This window comes from Chelonia mydas, chromosome 11, assembly GCF_015237465.2.
Source record: "Chelonia mydas isolate rCheMyd1 chromosome 11, rCheMyd1.pri.v2, whole genome shotgun sequence".
NCBI lineage: Eukaryota > Metazoa > Chordata > Testudines > Cheloniidae > Chelonia > Chelonia mydas.
This window is the reverse complement of record NC_051251.2, coordinates 12622756-12641792: the sequence shown is the minus strand read 5'-3', so window position 1 is coordinate 12641792 and position 19037 is coordinate 12622756. Positions and strand designations below refer to the sequence as shown.

General features: G+C 44.2%; 2 protein-coding genes across 5 annotated transcripts in view; one reads left to right on the top strand and one right to left on the bottom strand.

Moving 5' to 3' along the window:
- The window catches only part of ITGB5 (integrin subunit beta 5), a 112707-nt gene extending 111629 nt beyond the window's left edge, over positions 1–1078 (top strand). The window contains exon 15 of the mRNA XM_007057056.4: positions 465–1078. Coding sequence (XP_007057118.2) covers positions 465–560 — 96 coding nt within the window. The 3' untranslated portion in view covers positions 561–1078. The remainder of the gene's footprint in view (positions 1–464) is intronic.
- A 7210-nt stretch (positions 1079–8288) lies between these two features.
- UMPS (uridine monophosphate synthetase) lies at positions 8289–15822 on the bottom strand. 4 transcript variants are annotated; one of them, XR_005227364.2, is made up of 7 exons: positions 15324–15629; positions 13727–13880; positions 12351–13019; positions 11595–11770; positions 10880–10994; positions 10448–10602; positions 8735–8780 (listed from the first exon to the last, which is right to left on the bottom strand). XR_005227364.2 is itself a non-coding variant. In XM_037912603.2 (6 exons), the coding sequence occupies exons 1-6, from the start codon at positions 15474–15476 to the stop codon at positions 8599–8601; spliced, it is 1449 nt and encodes a 482-aa protein (XP_037768531.1). In that variant the 5' UTR covers positions 15477–15822; the 3' UTR covers positions 8289–8598. The 4 variants fall into 4 exon arrangements, 3 of the variants coding, with proteins under 3 accessions (XP_037768531.1, XP_037768533.1, XP_037768532.1); XM_037912603.2 differs by lacking the exon at positions 10448–10602 and having other exon boundaries at positions 8289–8780; positions 15324–15822; XM_037912605.2 differs by lacking the exons at positions 10448–10602; positions 15324–15629 and adding an exon at positions 14902–15166 and having other exon boundaries at positions 8289–8780.
- Positions 15823–19037: the final 3215 nt, after the last annotated feature.

The window sequence follows — 19037 nt, the reverse complement described above, 5'->3', positions numbered from 1 at the left end:
CCAGTGCAGACTAGAAGTACTAACTTTGAGCAAGCCCATTATAATTGCATTGAAGATTATCCTGTTATTTAAAATTTACATTGTCTTTTTGATAAACCTATAAGATGGTTTTTATGGTGATTCTGCCCCCATCCTGGTTCGCTTTGCCCATTGGAGATGTCCATAAGGAAACAGCTTCTGCAGGGTTTCCTGTGTAGGCTGCTTTGCCTTACCTTTGAATCTTCTCTGCTCTAGGTACCAGGAAATTCTCCTGGAATAAGGAGACAGGGTACTGAATTAGATGGAACACAGGTGCAGTTTGCTTACCAGGTTTCCTGTGAAGACAGCACAGCAACCCAGTTTCTGTTTGTGTTCGAATAACACATTCCCGAGGAAGCCAAATGGAGCTAGATCTCTGAGCAAATGTGGTTACATAGCAGTGTTATTGTCACTCATATGCTTTTCTGTTTGACGTTTTTTTTTAGGCATCCAATCCTCTTTACCGAAAGCCTATCTCTACGCATAGCTTAGATTTCACATTCAACAAGCTAAGCAAGTCCTATAATGGCACAATCGATTGACTGCACATTGGAAATCTGACGCAGCCAGAACTGGAGTGCTGTGGACAATTGCTTGACTTTGCTGCTGCTTCCTGAACTGAAGCTGGAATCCTTTTCAGTGGAGAATACCTTTAAAGCAAGACTGATCGTGGACAGAAGGCTGTTATTTGCACAGTAAAGACAAGTGGCTCAGCAGGGCATGTGCCGTATGATTCCTGGACACAAAGACATGCTCCTGGGCTCATTGCTGGTGCTCATTGACTCTGAGAGGTGCGGAACTCTTCATACCCCAGCTTTCTGGATACCTTAAACCCTCCAGCTCAGCGAAAGGAGTGCCATATTGCCGCTTCAGACATATACACCCGGTAGAAGAGGTGACTAGGCCAAATTCAGGGGAGACCGTGCCATTGCAAGTCTTTAGGGGGCAATTAGCTTGAAGCGGGGGGTGTTGGAAGCAGTTGTGTAAAAAAACTAGGGTCCGGGTGTTCTGCAGTCTTGAAAATCTTTTTTTTATATTAAAAAAATAACCCTGTTGTGCACCTGTGATGTTATCAGTGCCGTCCAGTGGTCCCCTGGCATGCCCTACGGCAAATGCATTTTTGGGAGGCTCCTGCTTTTAACTCTTGTATGCACAAATGGAGCTGGTTTCGACCCTTATCAGCAGAGCTATACATCTAAAAAAGTGAAAGCGAAAAAGCAGTTGCAGCCATGGCGACTGCTGACGATGTCCTGCGTCGGCTTAGTGCAGGGGTTCTCAACTGGGTGTGTGGGACACAAAGAGTTGTCAGTTGTTGCAACCAGCCGAGCCTTCCCGTATTGCTAAATGGAAGGGGCATCCTGGGGGAATCCTATGGCAAAGGTGGCCTGAGTATGGAAAGGTTCTTTGTCCTGTGTTATGCAAGAGGTCAGACTCGGTGATCGTAATGGTCCCTTCTGGCCTTAAAACTTATGACTAAAGCAGCCGGGCCCTGTGGCTAGAACAGCCTGGTACTTACAAGCCGTCTTCTTTCACGAGCACTGGGGTAATGGCCTGTGCTTTTGGTACCAAATAGCTGATGTTTTTAAGAGACTGAAGCTTCCTGTCCATGTCCATACCACAGGGTTTAAGCTATTCCACATGGCTGCTGTAACGCTGGCCCAATGTGAATGTTGCAGCAGGCCTTTGGCGGAGAAAAATACATACAAGACAGTCCAGCTGCCACTGTTCCGGTCTGTGTTGCTGACTTTGTCACTTTGCCCTGAGCAGTTCATGCGAGCTAGTCAATTGCAGGAAATGTGCCAGGAAAAAGCACAAACAAATGATTTTCATTGCTTTTCCCTCTGGAAATGGGTCATGGTCCCAGACATCCCATTTTGATTTTTTTCCCCTGCCTATGTAAATAGCAACACTTATTTTCTCGTCATACACAACGTGCCTTCAGGATGTTTTCAGCCCCCTCTCCCATGCTCGAATGGAAATGCTGAAGGACCTGGCGAGACACTACTAAAAATAGCTGAACAGCGATTGCTGCAGCTCTGCAAATTGCAGCCTGTCAGCATCAGTGGAAGCTGTGGTTGCAGAGAACTTCCTGAATGAATCATTTCGGAGCCCCAAGCAGCAGGGAGGCAGGAGAGGAGGTGGGTCCATGCCTGTGGCCGGGGGGGCAAAGAAGGGGAACAGTTCTCTGTGGTAATTTAGGGGGAGATGGCTGTACGAATTGTGGTAATATTACAGAGTGGCTCATATGAAAACGCTGTATCACGAACATATGGGTATCTAGCATGTCACGCCAGTATGTACCTGGGCAGCTAGCCCAAGCTGCCACTCATGCCACCATGGCCAGAGTGCTATGTTTAGGCACTAGCTCAAGGGGCACAACCATGTGTATGTTGGTCCATGCTGGGAATTCCACCTGCCAGCGGCTGTGTAGCCATACCCTAAGTGCCAGGGGAAGTCTGAAAGGTCAACACTGCACCCAGGGGCTAGGCAGCCAGAAAGCCACAGATGACAGCTCTCAGGCGGGAGACAGCAGGTGCTATATAGGAACCCCAAGCCTGGTGCAGTGACTAGCCTCTCTTCAAGCTCCGGGAGGCTTAAAACACCCAGAGATGCAGAGCCTCGGCTTTCTCTCATCGCAGTCACGGCAGGTCTAGCAGCAACAGAAATGATGCCACTTTTCTGCATAGGAGGGGGCAGGGTTTGGCACGACTCCTTGTGCAGCAGTTCAGAGGGGACCGGTGGCTGTGTGGCGCCTACAGGCCAGTGACTTTGGGGCAATGGCACACGAGAGCAGCCATCCGGTAAAGATCAGCTGACATTCCAGAGGGCAACTCTGCCCTGATGTGCTGCGCTTCAGAGACTTCCCCGGGACCCCACCTCCCTATCCAACCCCCCTCTGCTCCCTGGCCCCTGACAGCCCCAACCCCTATCCACACACCCCCGCCTGGCTCCCGGGAGCTCATGGGCTGGGCAGGACGGGCCTGCAGGCCGTAGTTTGCCCACCTCTGGTTTAGAAGCTGGATCGGTCACTGCTGGAAGGTGCCTGCCAAATGACTGCTAAGGGCTCTGCTCCAGCCCTTTCCTCTACCTGAGGCGTTCAGTAGTACAGTGCCCTCTGCCAGGGTCTCCTAACACGGCTGTGTGCGATCAGTCCATGGTGCTTTTTGGATATTTGTGAGAGTATAAACCTCTGGGGTTAGGATAGCCCATGTGGCTCGCGGGGTTATTTTCTGCAGCCCTCCAGGTCCCCACAGCAGCTTTGATTAATGTTCGCTATAGCGAGCACAAAACCTCTTACACCCGACCGCTGCTCCATTTAGTTCAGGGTGGCAGAAGTGACACTTTGGTTGCTTCAGTGAACGGTATGAAAGTTCTATTAACACATGAGGAAAATAATCTGATCTTGTGATTGGCCCATCCAGCTTGCACCAAGGAGACCAGGGCTGTGCTTTCGGTTCTGCCACAGCCTTCCTCTTGGCCTGAACCCATTAATTTAATCGCTCCGGCCCAGTTCCTCAAAGCATGCATGCTTAGGCATTTCTTCACTCAGCACTGGACCACCTAACCTCCTGTGTGGTCTGCTGGATAAAATCGCCAGCTCAGCTCGGCTCTCTGTACAATGCATGAGGGAGTTAGAACGAGATCCTCAGAAGCCAGAACATTTAGGCAGCTCCCTGGTCAGCTACTGAGGAGTGACATGCTGAAGAGGGGCTTCGGCAACTAAGCAGCTGACCTGGTGCACCTACCAGCAAGATCTCCCGCTACTGGGCCTACTCAGCCCTGCACCCTCTCACTATTAGTCATCTTTTGCTTAGATCATTATACAGAACTAGCATGTACATACCATGGGAGTCAACAGCTGAGCCCAGTACAGTATTTCCAAGTTAAAAGAAAGGGGAATAAAAGTAAACAGTTAACTAGTGGTTAAGACCATTCCTTTGATATGCGAGTGCAGGGTCAAGCCATGGGAATGATACATAATGCCTGTTTGTGGTTACGCAGCCTGACCACAACTCGCATTCCTGCATGAAAACTAAGGAGGAAAATAACTTAGGGTCTCATGTGATGGAAAAATGTCAGTGCAGGTCTGGCCAAATTGGAGCCACCATGACATTACAACAGCCATCTTCTGTTTGTGGAGCTCATAGCACAGCCAGGGGATGCTTTTCTGGGGGGAAAAGGGGGGGGGGAAGGGAGAGGGGTTTGGGTGTTCATGTTCAGAAGTGGATTCCGGTCTACATCATTATGGGCAATCAGAAAACCCATCACCTTGCATTTCATTCATTCATTTTCATGTTCCTAATGGTGGCATGCTTTGGATAAGGCTGTGAAACCTCCTGGTGTGTATAGTCAGTCGATGCTAATCACAGCAGTAGAGTGCAAAAAATCTAAATACATAACAGCTTCAACAATATTGTAATATCCACCCTCAAGCAGGGACGAGAGACACCCCCTCCACCCCAAAGGCTGTGGGAATGAGGAAGAAGGCACATCTTTCGAATAAATAGCTTTTCTGTGGGGGTTCCACCCCCCTCCACACACACAATTACTGTAGTAGCTGAGCACCTCCCCTTCTTTATCACTTTTCTTTGAGCTAGGGCAGAGCTATTAGCCCAATTTTACACATGAGCAACTGAGACTCAAAGTGAGGAGGAGCCTAAAGATTCACTCAGCTGCCTATTGGGCTTTTCAAGGAAAGGGGAGTTAGGTGCCTGAGGACTAGGGCCAAGGCACTAGATGTATATTAAATCCCACTGACATTTACAAAACCACTTAGCTGCCTCATCCTGTACCCGCCTACAGTTGCCCCAGTGAGCCTGCAGAAAGCCACCTAAGTCCTGCCACCACCCCCACCACTACTGAGCTGTCAGAAGTCTAGCTCCTACCTAAGGCCTGGTGGGCGTCACGCAGTAGAATGTTCCATGCTTATCTCACCTGCGGAGCCTGATCCAGGAGGCATGTGCTTCCTGTACAAAAGATGGACCACAATACCTAAGAGCTAGCCCACTGACCTGGGCAGTGGGAAACCCAGATTTGCTTGACTCCCCAAGCTGCTTGATCTGATCCTCAACCTCCAACCTGTGACCTTCTTTGTAACTGTGAGTCACCCTTAACTTTTAAACTTTTGTTTGTTGTGTTCTGGTAACTAGGCTGTGACACTTGCCTCTGTTGCAATGGCTGTAAACAGTTGTACTCACACAGCAGTTTTTTCCGTACACTGAACCCTAGGTTACGCATGTGTACGCATTCCCATCCTCCACACCGCCAGCGTGGGTTGGTAGCATTTCCTTCTGGGACAAGGTGGCCCTCTTGCCCCAGATGGGTCTAGCACAGCTGGAGAGATGGGAGCTGAACATAAGGTAATGCACAATCAGGTGGCAAACCAATAAGACAATTGGGGTTCTGCCACAACTCCAGTAATGTGTACGAAAACCATTAGGAGAAGAAAACCCAGGGCTAGCGCAGGCTGCTTTCAAGGATAGCTGTTTTACCACTGGTCCTGAGAAAGCTTAACCACAGTGGGTGCAGCTCAAGCCATGTCAAGAATCAACTGTGTCTCTGAAACTGATTAAACAGTCTAGACAGTTTCGGGTCAAGTCCTTCCAAAATGGAATCCACATCCCCAGAGTCAGTGGCCTCCCAAAACAAGATTCCAGCCAACCCTCCTGAGGGTATTTCACATTCCTTTGGTGCAAACTCTTCCCTAACCTCAAACAATGTTTGTGTTGCTTTCTGTAATACTCATACCAATGAACATGGTCATTGGGGATCAGTGAATATAATCACATTTGAAATGCTACTTGGCTCATTTCCTAGGACGTTGAATATAGAACTAGGAGTAAATTTCATCTTGCCTAAACCCACTCAGTGTCTGTATCAGAAGCATAACACTTAATGAGTGTCATGTTATACAGGGAAAGTACCATTGCTGAACAATGTGCAGCTAACCAAGTATTAGTTGCCATCGTTAGTGCTTGTATAGCAATGTACAATGATGAAGGGCTAAGAACAATTATTCATTATTATAATTCACAATGAAAAATATGGAACTTCCCTTCTATTTCACTATAAATGGAGTTTCACTGTAGATATGGATTTCGTAAACTATAAAGAGATTAAGATTACGGTAATCATTTGCCTCCATCCCTGACTGTCAAAGTCTTTGTAATTCATTCTCTGGCCTGATCAGCTTCATATATTATGATGCAAATGAGTTTTTTAAATTGTGACCTAGTTCCCATGTTACAAATGCAGTTCTGACCAACCACGGGAACTACGCTTTGTGGAATGTAAACAGCAGGGACATGCAAAAGAAATTAACATTATGCCTAATTTGAAGTGGATTTCATCCATTTCAGGTGCCTGAAAGAAAACGATTGTTCTCTCAGATTAGAGCCGCACATGCTTGTTTGCTGGAACAGTCCTGATTATAAAAGACCATGTGGGGCAGTGCAGGCAGGAGCGATAATTTGGTCTTGTTTACTAAGTGAAATGTTTTGGACGTCATCAGGGTGAACTGAAGCGCTGAAGTATAAATTGTACAATAGAATGAATGCCACTCATTAATGAAAGGCTGTGAACAATTCTGAGCAAATAAAAAAAAATCAATACCCTCACTTGTTTCAACAAAAAAGAAATAGTGCCATGCTCTGGGACACAGGGACTTGCTAAAAAAATTGGACACTAGGATCACTCTCTCCAACAGTCACCACTGTTTGATTCCAGAGATATGTCACCTTTTGATAAAGCTAATTAACTGGTTGTAAACAGAGGGCTTAAGCCAGAGACTTAGCTGCTTGTTCAAGGTCTTTATGACCCATCCAGTAAATAATAGGCTGGCTTAGGTAACAATGGAGGTCACAAAATTCATTAATCGCCCTGCACTGCAATAGCAGAGACTGAGACTGTTCTATCAGGCAGGACTGAATCACCACTTAAGACAAATATTGTGCTCAAGATAATTCACATAAATCCCTGCAACTCTCAATCATGGGATCAGCTTCAGTGCAGTGAGAGTATTACACTTTTGTTGAAAAACAGACTGCTTCTGATGAGAAACAGCAACAATACATGCTTATGATGAAATCTATTAGCTAAAATGGTACTGTGGCTTCTAAAAGCGCACAAGGGAGTCACAGCTCCCTCTGCTGGAAGAAAGGGGAAACGGTAATAGTTTTAGCAGAGAAGGGTAAAGTATAAGAGACCATGCATCAGGCAAGTTTCTTTCTGCTTAGCTACCACTTACAACAGGAGGACAGGCAGAGATTTAAGAATGTCCTGTAACCTTCTTAAAAAACAAAAAGAAAGAAAGCCTTAGTATTACTATCTTTAGCAATAAACTGGAGATCAAGAACTCATTGTGAAAGCCATGCAGCTAATACTTCGCACAAGAGATGATGGATTGATCAAGTTTCACTGGTGAGACAGGCCATAGAAGCTTGTCAGCTTTGCTAGGAAAAGTCCAGCTCAATGAGAAAGGGGGACTCTCAGCTTAAGGTATTTATGTTATATACATGCTTTAATTCTTATTATGATGTAGCTTATTAAAAGTAGCAACTCAGAATTCCAGTTATTTATACTCTTGCTTTTCTTGATCTGAACAATGAAAACCCAATTTAGTTTCACTCTGAAGTGCATTTTGGTGCAAATTTAAGGTGACTCCATCTCTTTAATCAACACCCATCAGACATATTTTTACATCCTTTAATTAAAAATCTCAAACGGTGAAAAAATATGGAAAAGTACTGAAGATTTTTCATAAAAATAACCAGCCTACTAGAAATTCAACAGTGGTATAACCTCAGGACTTTGTCCTTTTGCCTCTCATTTACAGACCCACCAAGCCTCACTGCAAATCAGTTTCACCCTGGGTTAACTAATAGCTGCAGCTGTAATTTTGTCATAGCAAATTTGGAGAGGAACCATGGTGCCAATAATTCATACCAGTCACAATAACAGTTACAAATACCAGGAAGGGGCAGTAATTGAAAGTTAGAGGCTTAAGTCTATTGTACCCTGAGTTTTTAATCCAAGATATTTACGAAAGAGGGAAAATCCTATGAATATAAAAACTCACATTTGAAGGAGAGTCAATTCAAATGTTTGTTAAGTAACAGATTCAGACTGGTTTGTGCTCCCTACAAGTTGTATTGTCCCATTCAATGTAGTGAATGGTCAGCTTTGTTGTACAGTATTGAAAAAGCTCCACCTGCACTGTTTCCATACCTAAAGGAAATGCCAGAGGGCAGTAATAACCCGCAAGTACCACCTGGAGTGTTTTCATTTATTTTTTTCCAAAGTAACAGACTGGAGGACCAGTTAGAAGTAAGACCAAAGTTGGGTGGTGATTTTTGGTTTCACAGTCTCACATGCAAAGAAACAATAGTCACAATTAATGTGATTTAGCCTTTACACATTACTAAAAAACTTAGTCATTGGCAGATTTTATGTAAAGCAAAATATTCAATTGAGTTCAGAGTAGATGACAACCTAACCAATGGGGAGAAACATCCTCCTAATTACTCCAGCTTCTTTTAGAATGCATTGGGTTAGTTTGTTCACTGGAATCCTAGGCTCGAATTAGTCTTGTGTATGAACAGCAAGTCTGCTTAAATAGCTCTCCCATGCTGCCTTCCTGTACATCTCTGCTTCCTCTGGACGATTTGATGCAGACAAGATGCCACGTCCCACAATAATGACATCTGAGCCTCTTTTGCTAATAACTTCCTGTGGACTTAAGTACTTCTGTCCAAGGTTATCACCTGAAACACATAACATATATGCTGCATCAGTTTTCTGATTTGTAATAAGTAATGCCATCTCCTAGAAGTTCTAAAACAGACATTAGGACTCAAGAGGAGCGACAAGCTTGAGTTCTTAACACCTCAGACTTGACGCATTTTATATGAGACTGCTTTGAATGCTCAGTTAAATATCATTCACACAGAATTCAATATCCAGGGTCTCATTTTTCATTCTCTACCATATGGAGTAGTTAGCCAAAAAGTCACTGGCAGGATTATTGGTTATTTGTGTTGCATATGATTGGATTGCTGCTTACATACATATCTTACACAGCGTGTCTGATTTATAGAACTTGACTGCTAACAAAATAGTCTCATAACTAAACAGAATTTTCTGCATTCAAATGAAGATACGTGATTTTGCTTTTGATTACATGAAGCAGCTACTGATAAAAGGAAAGCATCTCACTGAAACAGTTTTGGGAAATGCATTACTTAACATAAGACTTCTGATTCTTTTGTATTCAATTCTATTAAATAAAGGTGGATAGAAAGCTGGCTAGATCATCGGGCTCAACGGGTAGTGATCAATGGCTCCATGTCTACTTGGCAGCTGGTATCAAGTGGAGTGCCCCAAGGGTCAGTCCTGGGGCTGGTTTTGTTCAATATCTTCATTAATAATCTGGAGGATGGTGTGGATTGCACCCTCAGCAAGTTTGCAGATGACACTAAACTGGGAGGAGAGGTAGATATGCTGGAGGGTAGGGATAAGATACAGAGGGACCTAACAAATTGGAGGACTCGGCCAAAAGAAATCTGATGAGGTTCAACAAGGACAAGTGCAGAGTCCTGCACTTAGGACGGAAGAATCCCATGCACCGCTACAGACTAGGGACCGAATGGCTAGGCAGCAGTTCTGCAGAGAAGGACCTAGGGGTGACAGTGGACAAGAAGCTGGATATGAGTCAACAGTGTGCCCTTGTTGCCAAGAAGGCCAATGGCATTTTGGGCTGTATAAGTAGGGGCATTGCCAGCAGATCGAGGGACGTGATCGTTCCCCTCTGTTCAACATTGGTGAGGCCTCATCTGGAGTAGTGTGTCCTTTTTTGGGCCCCACACTACAAGAAGGATGTGGAAAAATTGGAAAACGTCCAGCGGAGGGCAACAAAAATGATTAGGGGTACTGGGGCACATGACTTATGAGAAGAGGCTGAGGGAACTGGGATTGTTTAGTCTGCAGAAGAGAAGAACGAGGGGGGATTTGATAGCTGCATTCAACTACCTGAAGGGGGGTTCCAAAGAAGATGGCTCTAGACTGTTCTCAGTGGTAGCAGATGACAGAACAAGGAGTAATGGTCTCAAGTTGCAGTGGGGAAGGTTTAGGTTGGATATTAGGAAAAACTTTCACTAGGAAGGTGGTGAAGCACTGGAAAGCGTTACCTAGGGAGCTGGTGGAATCTCCTTCCTTAGAAGTTTTTAAGGTCAGGCTTGACAAAGCCCTGGCTGGGATGATTTAGTTGGGGATTGGTCCTGCTTTGAGCAGGGGGTTGGACTAGATGGCCTCCTGAGGTCCCTTCCAACCCTGATATTCTATGATGATTCTATGAAATAAAAATGTTAATATGTTATGGTTAGGATTTTACATTGTTTGCATTTAGTTATGCTTTTTGACTGTGTTCACTTACACATGTGAATTTGCAGTCTAATGATAGCACATTTAACACGTCTGTCATTGTACTCAGGAGCTGCGCACTCCATTGCACGCAAAACTTGAGGTAGCAAGAAGCCTAGCAAAAAGGCTGCCTAGCCTACTGTTCTCCTTCCGGAAGTTTCCAGAGATCTGCAGGAGAAAGTATTGAGGATTGAGGGCTGTTTCTAGGCACACACGCTCTCATACTTGTATCCAAGTATCCACACCTATTAGATAAGATGCACTGCATATGCACAATACTATTTTCATGGGATAACAACCAGTTTTTCCCCCTTCAAAATAGATAGTTACATTAGAGACAGCTGCAAAAAAATTACACTATAAACATTCTATTATTTAAAAGTCACTTCTGAAATGACCGTGAGAAATTTAATTGCAAATTCTACCTCCCCAGGGGTGTTTTTACCTCCAGCTTGCATCTGGACCCCCGGAGTCAAGTGAAGAAATTCTGGTTTGTTACTAACTCTGGAACCAGAAATGAATCCAAAAACAAAATCTGAGTTTTCTTCAGCCATTTGTACCTAAATATAACAAAAACCAAAGAACAAAAAGTTTACAAATTCCCATGCTTAAAACTAAACCTGACCAATCAATTGTCTCATGCCCTGCCACCTGCATGCTTCATGTTTTTTCTGACAGTGTAAGATGCCAGAGAGAAATCAGCTTTTTGCAGTGTTTCAATCCATGTCAAAGCCTCATTACTTAAGAAATACACACAGCATGCAGAATTGACAGCTCCTTATTAGAACCTAGATGTAACTAGAAGATGTATAACAGAAGACTGGACATTAAACAGGGAATGTAAAACAAAAGCTAACAGGATGTGATTGCTAAGGAAAGTAGTAAAGAGCAAACACACTTTTGCAGTGGTCACCATGATAGTTCAAAACAAGTCAGTAACAGACTGGTGATACCACATGGAAGCTGTGGGCAACCTCTTAAGATTTGAAAGTCTACAAGTTTATTGTCTTTAAAGCACTGCAGAGAAGTCTGGTAACTCGTAGCTGTACTTGAAAAGCTGTTTGTAAATGCAGGCTATAATATTATGAAGTGCACGCAACCAATCTCCATTGCCAAAGCAATCTGGACGTCTTCCAAGCAAAACAGAAATTCCAACTTACTGCAGATTTTGTGTAGTCACCAGTGGCAAGTGACCCTTGAGAACTCATCTCAGCAATCAAAAGACAGCCTCGCTGTGAAGGAAGCCCTACTTCTTTCAGCCCTTTCACAACTCCAGAGCCTGGAACCACATGGGCATTAACTATATCTGCCCAGGAAGCTATTTTGAATACACCACCTGAGAAGAAAGGAACAGAGAAGCACATATTTTCAGTTAAGTACCACTATGAGTTTATCCTCAAGCAGGAAATGTGTTTTAACGAAGACAGAGCACACTAAGCAGTGCACATTTTTAAGATGTTTTAACTACTGCAGTTTCCGGCGGCTGCATGTACAATCTGATTGAACAACCTGTAAACTGCCTAAACACAACCAGCCACTGTCTCTAAATCATATTTTTCACAAAACCGGTAAGGTTTTGTCTTCATTGTTTGGAGACGTGTTTATCAAGACCTAGAGCCTACTGTCACTAGTATTACCTTTCAGGGCAACATGCAACAAAATAACAAGAAAGAAAAACAAAACAAAACAAAAAACAAAAACAGATTCAGGTGATGAAGGCTCTACACAGATACTGTCATAGCTTAAATGAATAGGTTCAGACAAACAAAATCAAGCATGCACAAGTAAATGGTATTTTAAAAATCAATATAGGTGTCATCATCATCATATCTTTGCACTAAAGGGAATCACATTATATTTAGCAGGCAAAGGTATTGGCAGAAAAGTCACAATAAACTAAGGTTGCAAATAATCACCTTGATACTGATGTTTCACAGTGTTTCCAATGTCTGCAAACTTGCGGTCTTCGAATATCAGGTACTCATGTTGGTCTGCAAGTGCTCGCAACTCCTTTATTACCTCTTGGGTGAAATCATTCAGGATATCTATGTGAGTTTTTAAGATACAAATGCTGGGGCCTAGAGTGGCAGCCAGCTGTAGAAGTTCTTTGGAGTCCGTGACATCAGCAGAGAGGCATAAGTTAGTTTGTTTCTTCTCCATGAGCTTGAGAAGTCGTGCTGCAACAGGGTGGATTCCAGGTAGCTGAGCACGAGTGCTAAAGCTCATTTCTTTGCACATTTGTTTGATGGGAGCAGCATCATTTTGCTCTGCTGGTTTGAAGACATTCTCCAGAATGAATTTCTTCACCTTTTCAACCATCTCAGAGTCAACTTTTTGCTGCTGCTGGAGAATCTCTAGCATTGTGGACAAGGTGCACACAGAATGTAGGCAAATCCCTCGTTCTTCTAACCGTTGCTTTCCTCCCTGCTCTCTATCCAGCAGCACTATGGCATCAGTGATTTTTAATCCTTCTTTCTGAAGAACCTCTACAGTTTCCAAGATACTAGATCCACTTGTGACCACATCCTCAATGATCAAACAGGTTTCTCCTGGATTAATGATGCCTTCCACCAGACGTTTGGTACCTTTAAATCAATAAAGGCACAATCCACTGAATTACCAGTTTAAAAAAATTAACATAAAAGTGACTTGACCTTCCTGAGTAGATAAAATACTCCTTTATACCCCAGGAAGTTGTGAGGTTTATTCGTATTTGCAAAACAACTTGAGATCTTTACGATTTATTTGCTCTTACAGGCACCAGCACACACTTTCTACTATTCCTTGGGTGAAAGGCACTATAGAAGAGCAAATTATTGTGAATGAAACCAGTACTAAACCCATAAAATTAATCTCTTCTGTAGCTATTTGCAATGGCAAGAAAATTATCTGCACCACTGAGACATACTGTTTAATATATTTACCAATATCCTAGTTCTACACTCAACAAGAAACAGTTTAACACCCCACTGCAGAGATTATGGATACTATTGAGTCCCTGGCACCTTTCCTCATAACCAGTAAAAGGGCACAAGCTCATGCAGCACCTGTTAGGGGGATGCAACAAAAGGCACTTGCTCTAGGAGAACCAGGAGCAATGAGTGTACTGATGAGACAGTGTTATACATTTTGGGGGGCAGGAGAGTGGGAATTTTTTTCCTTTCAACTGGAGAGATGGTCTTCCATTGGAACACAAGGAATGCAAGTTATAAAAACTATTTAAAGTACTTTCACAAGCAAATCTTTCAACCAGAAAAGACAATTTAACTTTAATTAACTTGAATCATTTTACCATAGTCTTTTGCTTCCTTCCTCCGTATAAGCATTGGGATCTGGTTGGACGAGCAGATAATTGTAGCCAAAGGCAATGCCGTGTATGGAACACCACACACTGAGTCATACCTGATCCTTGCATTTTTTGCTGTTTGGAACAGGAGATCTGCAATCTAAAAATACATCATATTTTTAAGCAGTACTAAATTAAACTACAAGCATATATCACCCATAGAAGCAATTTCAGATATTCCTGACTGATTGGTGTATGGCCAGAAGCTACTTCCTCAGAAGTTTGTAAGCAATATTCTGCCAGTGCTATTTGTACTCTGATAGCTCCTAACACATTTTGGGTGCTATCAAAATAGATTAAGATTAAACTCTTTGGGGGAAGGATTAGCTAAGAAAAATGTCTGGTAACTTCATTCATGGAATTAGTGGTCAGCGACCAGTTATTCAAGGAGTCACACAAAACATGCTCTCCACTGGATTTTTTTTTTTTTTTTGCATTGTCACCATTCCTTTAGCCAACAAGTCATCTCTTCTTTTAAATTTACTCTCACCTTCTTTTTCTCACTGTGAACTACTGACAATCACCATTAAGGATACTACCTAAAAATAAAAAGTGGAATGTGGGGCTGTATTCTGTACAGGCTGGGGGACTGGGTATGTATAATAGACCATTTCAACATATTACATTAGTTCCAAAATGGTAGTGCTAGCACAGTGGCCAAAAAAAAAAGAAAAAAGAAAAAAATTTAAAGATATTGTTTATCCCATATTACAGATCCATGCTTGTAGTACAGTTTTTATACACACAAAGAGAGAAAGAAAATGTTTTCCAGTCTTGCCACAATGAGTACTATATATATATATATATATATATATATATTTTAATAAAGGAAAGCCTCAGTTATCCAAAACAGACAACTAACTTAAATTCCTGGTTAGCTGAAGGTCAGATATTCATCAATATTTACTGCACTCCAGCCAGAGGATGAAAGGAGGATTATAAACTAACTGAGCCACTGGCTACCCCACGGTCAGGAGGCTGAAGAGGAGAGCTACAAGCTGCAATAAATACTTATGTACAGAAACCAGCAGGTCTTGTTCCTGCTTCATTTCAGGATAAAGCTCTCTGCCCTCTGCAGCCGTCTGGATAAAAGACGTGAAAGAGAAGCGATTTTTCCATACCTCAACACGAGTAAATTTGCTTTGACGTCTGCCCGTAACACGCCCCAGCAGCGCACCCTGGTGCAGCGAGCGCCCCCTCGCCAGGGGAACGGCCGCGTTCAAACGGCGCCTCACTGACACAACCGACCCTGACGGCGCGCGCAGAGCCAGGTCACGTGCGGATCGGCGGCGAGCGACCAGCGCGCGCTCGCGGAACAGCCGCTCAAGGAACCGGGACGGAAGGGGTTACGGGCGCAGCACTGTCCCAGATATGCCCAGGCTACGGTCTCCAGGCTGCTCTGCTCAAAAGCAGAGCAGGGCCCGCAGACCGGACAGGACCGGACCCCCCGCCCCCGCCGCAACAGGGGCCACTCCCCGCAGCAGTAGAGCCCGCGGGCCGCCGCCCCCCACTCAGCAGCAGGAGGCCCCCCCCGGCCATGTACCTGGTTGAGGAGGGGCGGGTGGGAGACGATGACCCGTAGGTCGACGTAGACGGGGGAGGCGAGGCCGCTCTTGAGCACGAAGTCCCCGAAGCGCAGGGCCTGGGCCTGGTGCAGCCCGGACACCAGCCGCTCCAGGGAGCCCGCCTCCACCATGCTCCCTCAGGGGAAAGCCGGCCCGCGCGCCCCGCGCGTCATCCACCTCTCGCGGCCGCGCCCGATGATGACGTGACAAAGAGCGAGCCGCGGGCCTAGCAACGGGAAAAGAAGGGGCTCTGTCACCTCCCTTGGCTGGCACCGCCGCTGTATGCGCATGCGCTGTGTCAGCGGGCGGGCTGATTCCGGGCCGGGCAGCCCGGGTTCCCGCCAGGACCCGTCCCGCTCGGCGGGCGTGAGTGGAGCGTCACGAAGATCTTCATCCCGGCCTCCGTAGCCGGCCCCTCGCATGGGCTGAGGGGTATCGGGGGTCCCCGTTCAGCCCCCCGGAGACAGGGGGCCCATGGCGGTGTGTGGGTGGGTGACCCGGCCGCACGTGGCTCATCGGGCAATGGTCACTGTCACCCGCCGTCGCCTCCCTGGATCCTGCCTCGGGGCTCAAAAAATACCCGGCGCTTAGCTGTAAACGGAAAGCGGAGGGCTGGGGGCTCCTCTCTCCAGGCGTTTGGGGCAGGGGTCACCTCCTCCAGCTTTTCTCTGCCCCTAGAAGGGCCTGGTGTTTCTTGGCCTAAAAGCAGAGGTTTCCTACAATCACCTGACTCCAGGAGCAGGGGCTTTAAGAAACACCCCAAATGCCACGAAACATGATAAAATCTAAAGTGTTGACAACACAGTTGCTGACAGGAGCCTTTCTTTGGGCTGGCAAGGGGGCTAGCCTGTGGGTGTGATGGCCTCTTGTTGCCTTGGCAGAGAGCCTCCTCTTGGTATCTGCAGGGAGAGCGATGGGACGTTTCCAAGTGGTGCTTAATCTTTGACTGGATGGGGAGAGCATGCTTGAAGAGCAGCGCAGCCTCAGACAGTCACGTCCAGAGATCCGCTCCCCCTGCTGAACCTTATAGTGAATAAGGAAAAAGCAGTTCCGTCCTGTATTTTACATACACTAGGCAAGAGCTGGGTGAAATGTTAGGACGAATCATTTACTTGCTGAAAAATGCAGTTTTGGATCGAATGAAACTATAGGGGTAGAATTTGCAAATAGTTTCAGCTGAAAAAAAAAGTCAAAACATGTCATTTCAACATATTAAAAAAAAAACTTTTGATTTTTAAATGTTTTCTTCATGAAATGTGGCTAGATTTATTTTAAAAAGGTAAAATACCCCCAACCCCACCAAATTATTTTGCATCAAAACATGTTTGACCCAACTTGATTTTAAGTTTTTTGTTTTTTCATTTCAGCAAGAACCACCGCTCCTAGTTCTTTGTTGGGTTGATCCAAAATGAACTTTTGGGGGGATTTTCCAATTTGACTACTGAACTACAAAAGCAATTGTTTGCTCAACTGTATGTAAGACCTAGCACATTATTAGGTGATACCTTCAATGTTTGAGTTCCCTTTGGACATCCAGTCAGAAAGGGTGTATTAAGTAAGGTAGCTGATGTGTTTTAGTGTCTTAAGGCTCTACAGAATCCAGAGTTTGTGAAATAAAACTGACTCATTTTCTCTGAACAATTGTCTTTACTCAAAAAACCCAGAAACTGCATCTTTAATATACTGTATTTATAGGAACACAATGAAAGAAGATGTACATTTTGAAGCTTCTGTAGATAACGTACTGTAGCATAGTAATATTAACATGTGACAGCAGCTAATCACTTTACAATGTTACATGAGTGATTGGACTTTCAAATAAAATATTTACAAACTTACCTTTACAAAACCACATTGTGTGTATACAAAATGAAATTTGTAATAAAACAGAACATACACTTAAGGCAGACCAGCAGGACACTGAAATTAAGGCTGTGGAATTAGTTTGCACCTTGAAAATGCTGCGCTCCTAGCAGTTTTTTTTTTTGCTCCTCTTTCAGTTGATTGTTGCAAAGATTGAAAAGCATCAGTATATTCTAACTCTCACTGTGAAATTTCCTTCTTTTAAAGAACAACAAAACAGTCTGTGCCTTTGCCTTCCTTATGGCATCAGTGGAAGGCATATCTGGTTTTATTGACCTCACTGGCAGAGTAGTTTTGAACAGTTTGGTAGAAAGAGAAGTAAAAGCACCACATCGAAAGTTGGACATGGAGGTGAAATATGGCTTAAGTGACTAGAGAAGATGTTTGTTTTACTAGCTTCATATTAAAAGACCACAATTACAGCAAATATTCAGAATCCTGACAGTATGGTAACATTCATCAATATACAGATTCCAGAATAGGAATTCATCACTTGATGGCAGTGTGCAATCAGCCTTGTAAAATAAGATTATATTTTGTTCCTCTCAGAAAAGCCCCATCTTCTGATGGAACACAAAAGAATGAACTGAATAATAAATCTGAGTCCTGTGGGAGAGAAGAATCTGCCTCTATAGTGAATGACTGGAAACAGAACCAACTGTGTGATTGTCAGTCAGACCTCTGTGTATGCACTAGTCGCTAAACTTGTCTCTGAAGATTGTATTGTATTTTAGATAATTTGCTTTTTATCTTCTAATTTGAAAGGCATTAAAGTATGGTTATAGTCCCAAAGCATCCATACAAATAGCATTCTGGAGTTCCATATTTAGCCTCTTTTGATGGTTAGCATATCAAAGGCCAAATTATGCCCTCAATTACACCTGTGAAACCCTCTGACACCACAGGAAACTAAGCAGAATTTGGCCCCAAATTTACTTACTTGAAAAATGATGCTTGTTTCAACTGCCAACACTTCAAAATAGACCTTTCCCAGACCTAAAGACCACCTCTGCCTAAGCCTGACTCTTTCACCAACAGAAGTTGGTCCAATAAAAGCTCTTACACACCTTGTCTCTTAGCACTTCAAAATAGCATTCCTGCCAAAAGGATCAGTTATTCGAGAAAAAGAAGAGAAGGAACAAGACATGGAGGTGACAGAGTGGGGGGTGGGATGTGGAAAGCTTTGATTATTTTACATAAGAACAGCCATACTGGATCAGACCAATGGTCTATCTGGCCCAGTATCCTGTCTTCCGACAGTGACAGTGTTGGATGCTTCAGCAGCAGTGAAAAGAACAGGGATATTTATCAAGGGATCCATCCCCTGTCATCCACTCCCAGCTTCTAACAGTCAAGAGGTTTAGAGAGACCGAGAGCATGGGGTTGTGTCCCTATCTTCGCAAATAGCCATTGATGGGCCTAAACTCTATGAATTTATCTAATTCTTTTTTGAACCCAGTTATACTTTTGGGCTTCACAACATCCCCAGGTTGACTGCACTGTGTGAAGAAGTTCTTCCTTTTGTTCATTTTAAACCTGCTGCCTATTAATTATATTGGATGACCCCTGGTTCATGTGTTATGTGAAGTGGTAAATAGCACTTCCTTATTTACTTTCTCCTCACCAGTCATGATTGTATAGACCTCTATCATATCTCCCCTTAGTCGTCTCTTTTCCATGCTGAACAGTCTCAGTCTTTTTAATCTCTCCTCAGATGAAGCTGTTCCATACCCCTCAGTTTTTGTTGCCCTTCTCTGTACTTTTTCCAGTCCTAATATATCTTTTTTGAGATGGGACAACCAGAACTGTACACAGTATTGTGGGTGTGG

Coding starts and splice junctions, on each gene's coding strand:
- UMPS (XM_037912603.2), bottom strand. CDS start 15,476: ATGGTGGAGGCGGGCTCCCTGGAGCGGCTGGTGTCCGGGCTGCACCAG. Junction 13,881..15,323: donor ACCCGCCCCTCCTCAACCAG/GTACATGGCCGG, acceptor ATGTATTTTTAG/ATTGCAGATCTCCTGTTCCA. Junction 10,995..11,594: donor GTGACTACACAAAATCTGCA/GTAAGTTGGAAT, acceptor TGTTATATTTAG/GTACAAATGGCTGAAGAAAA.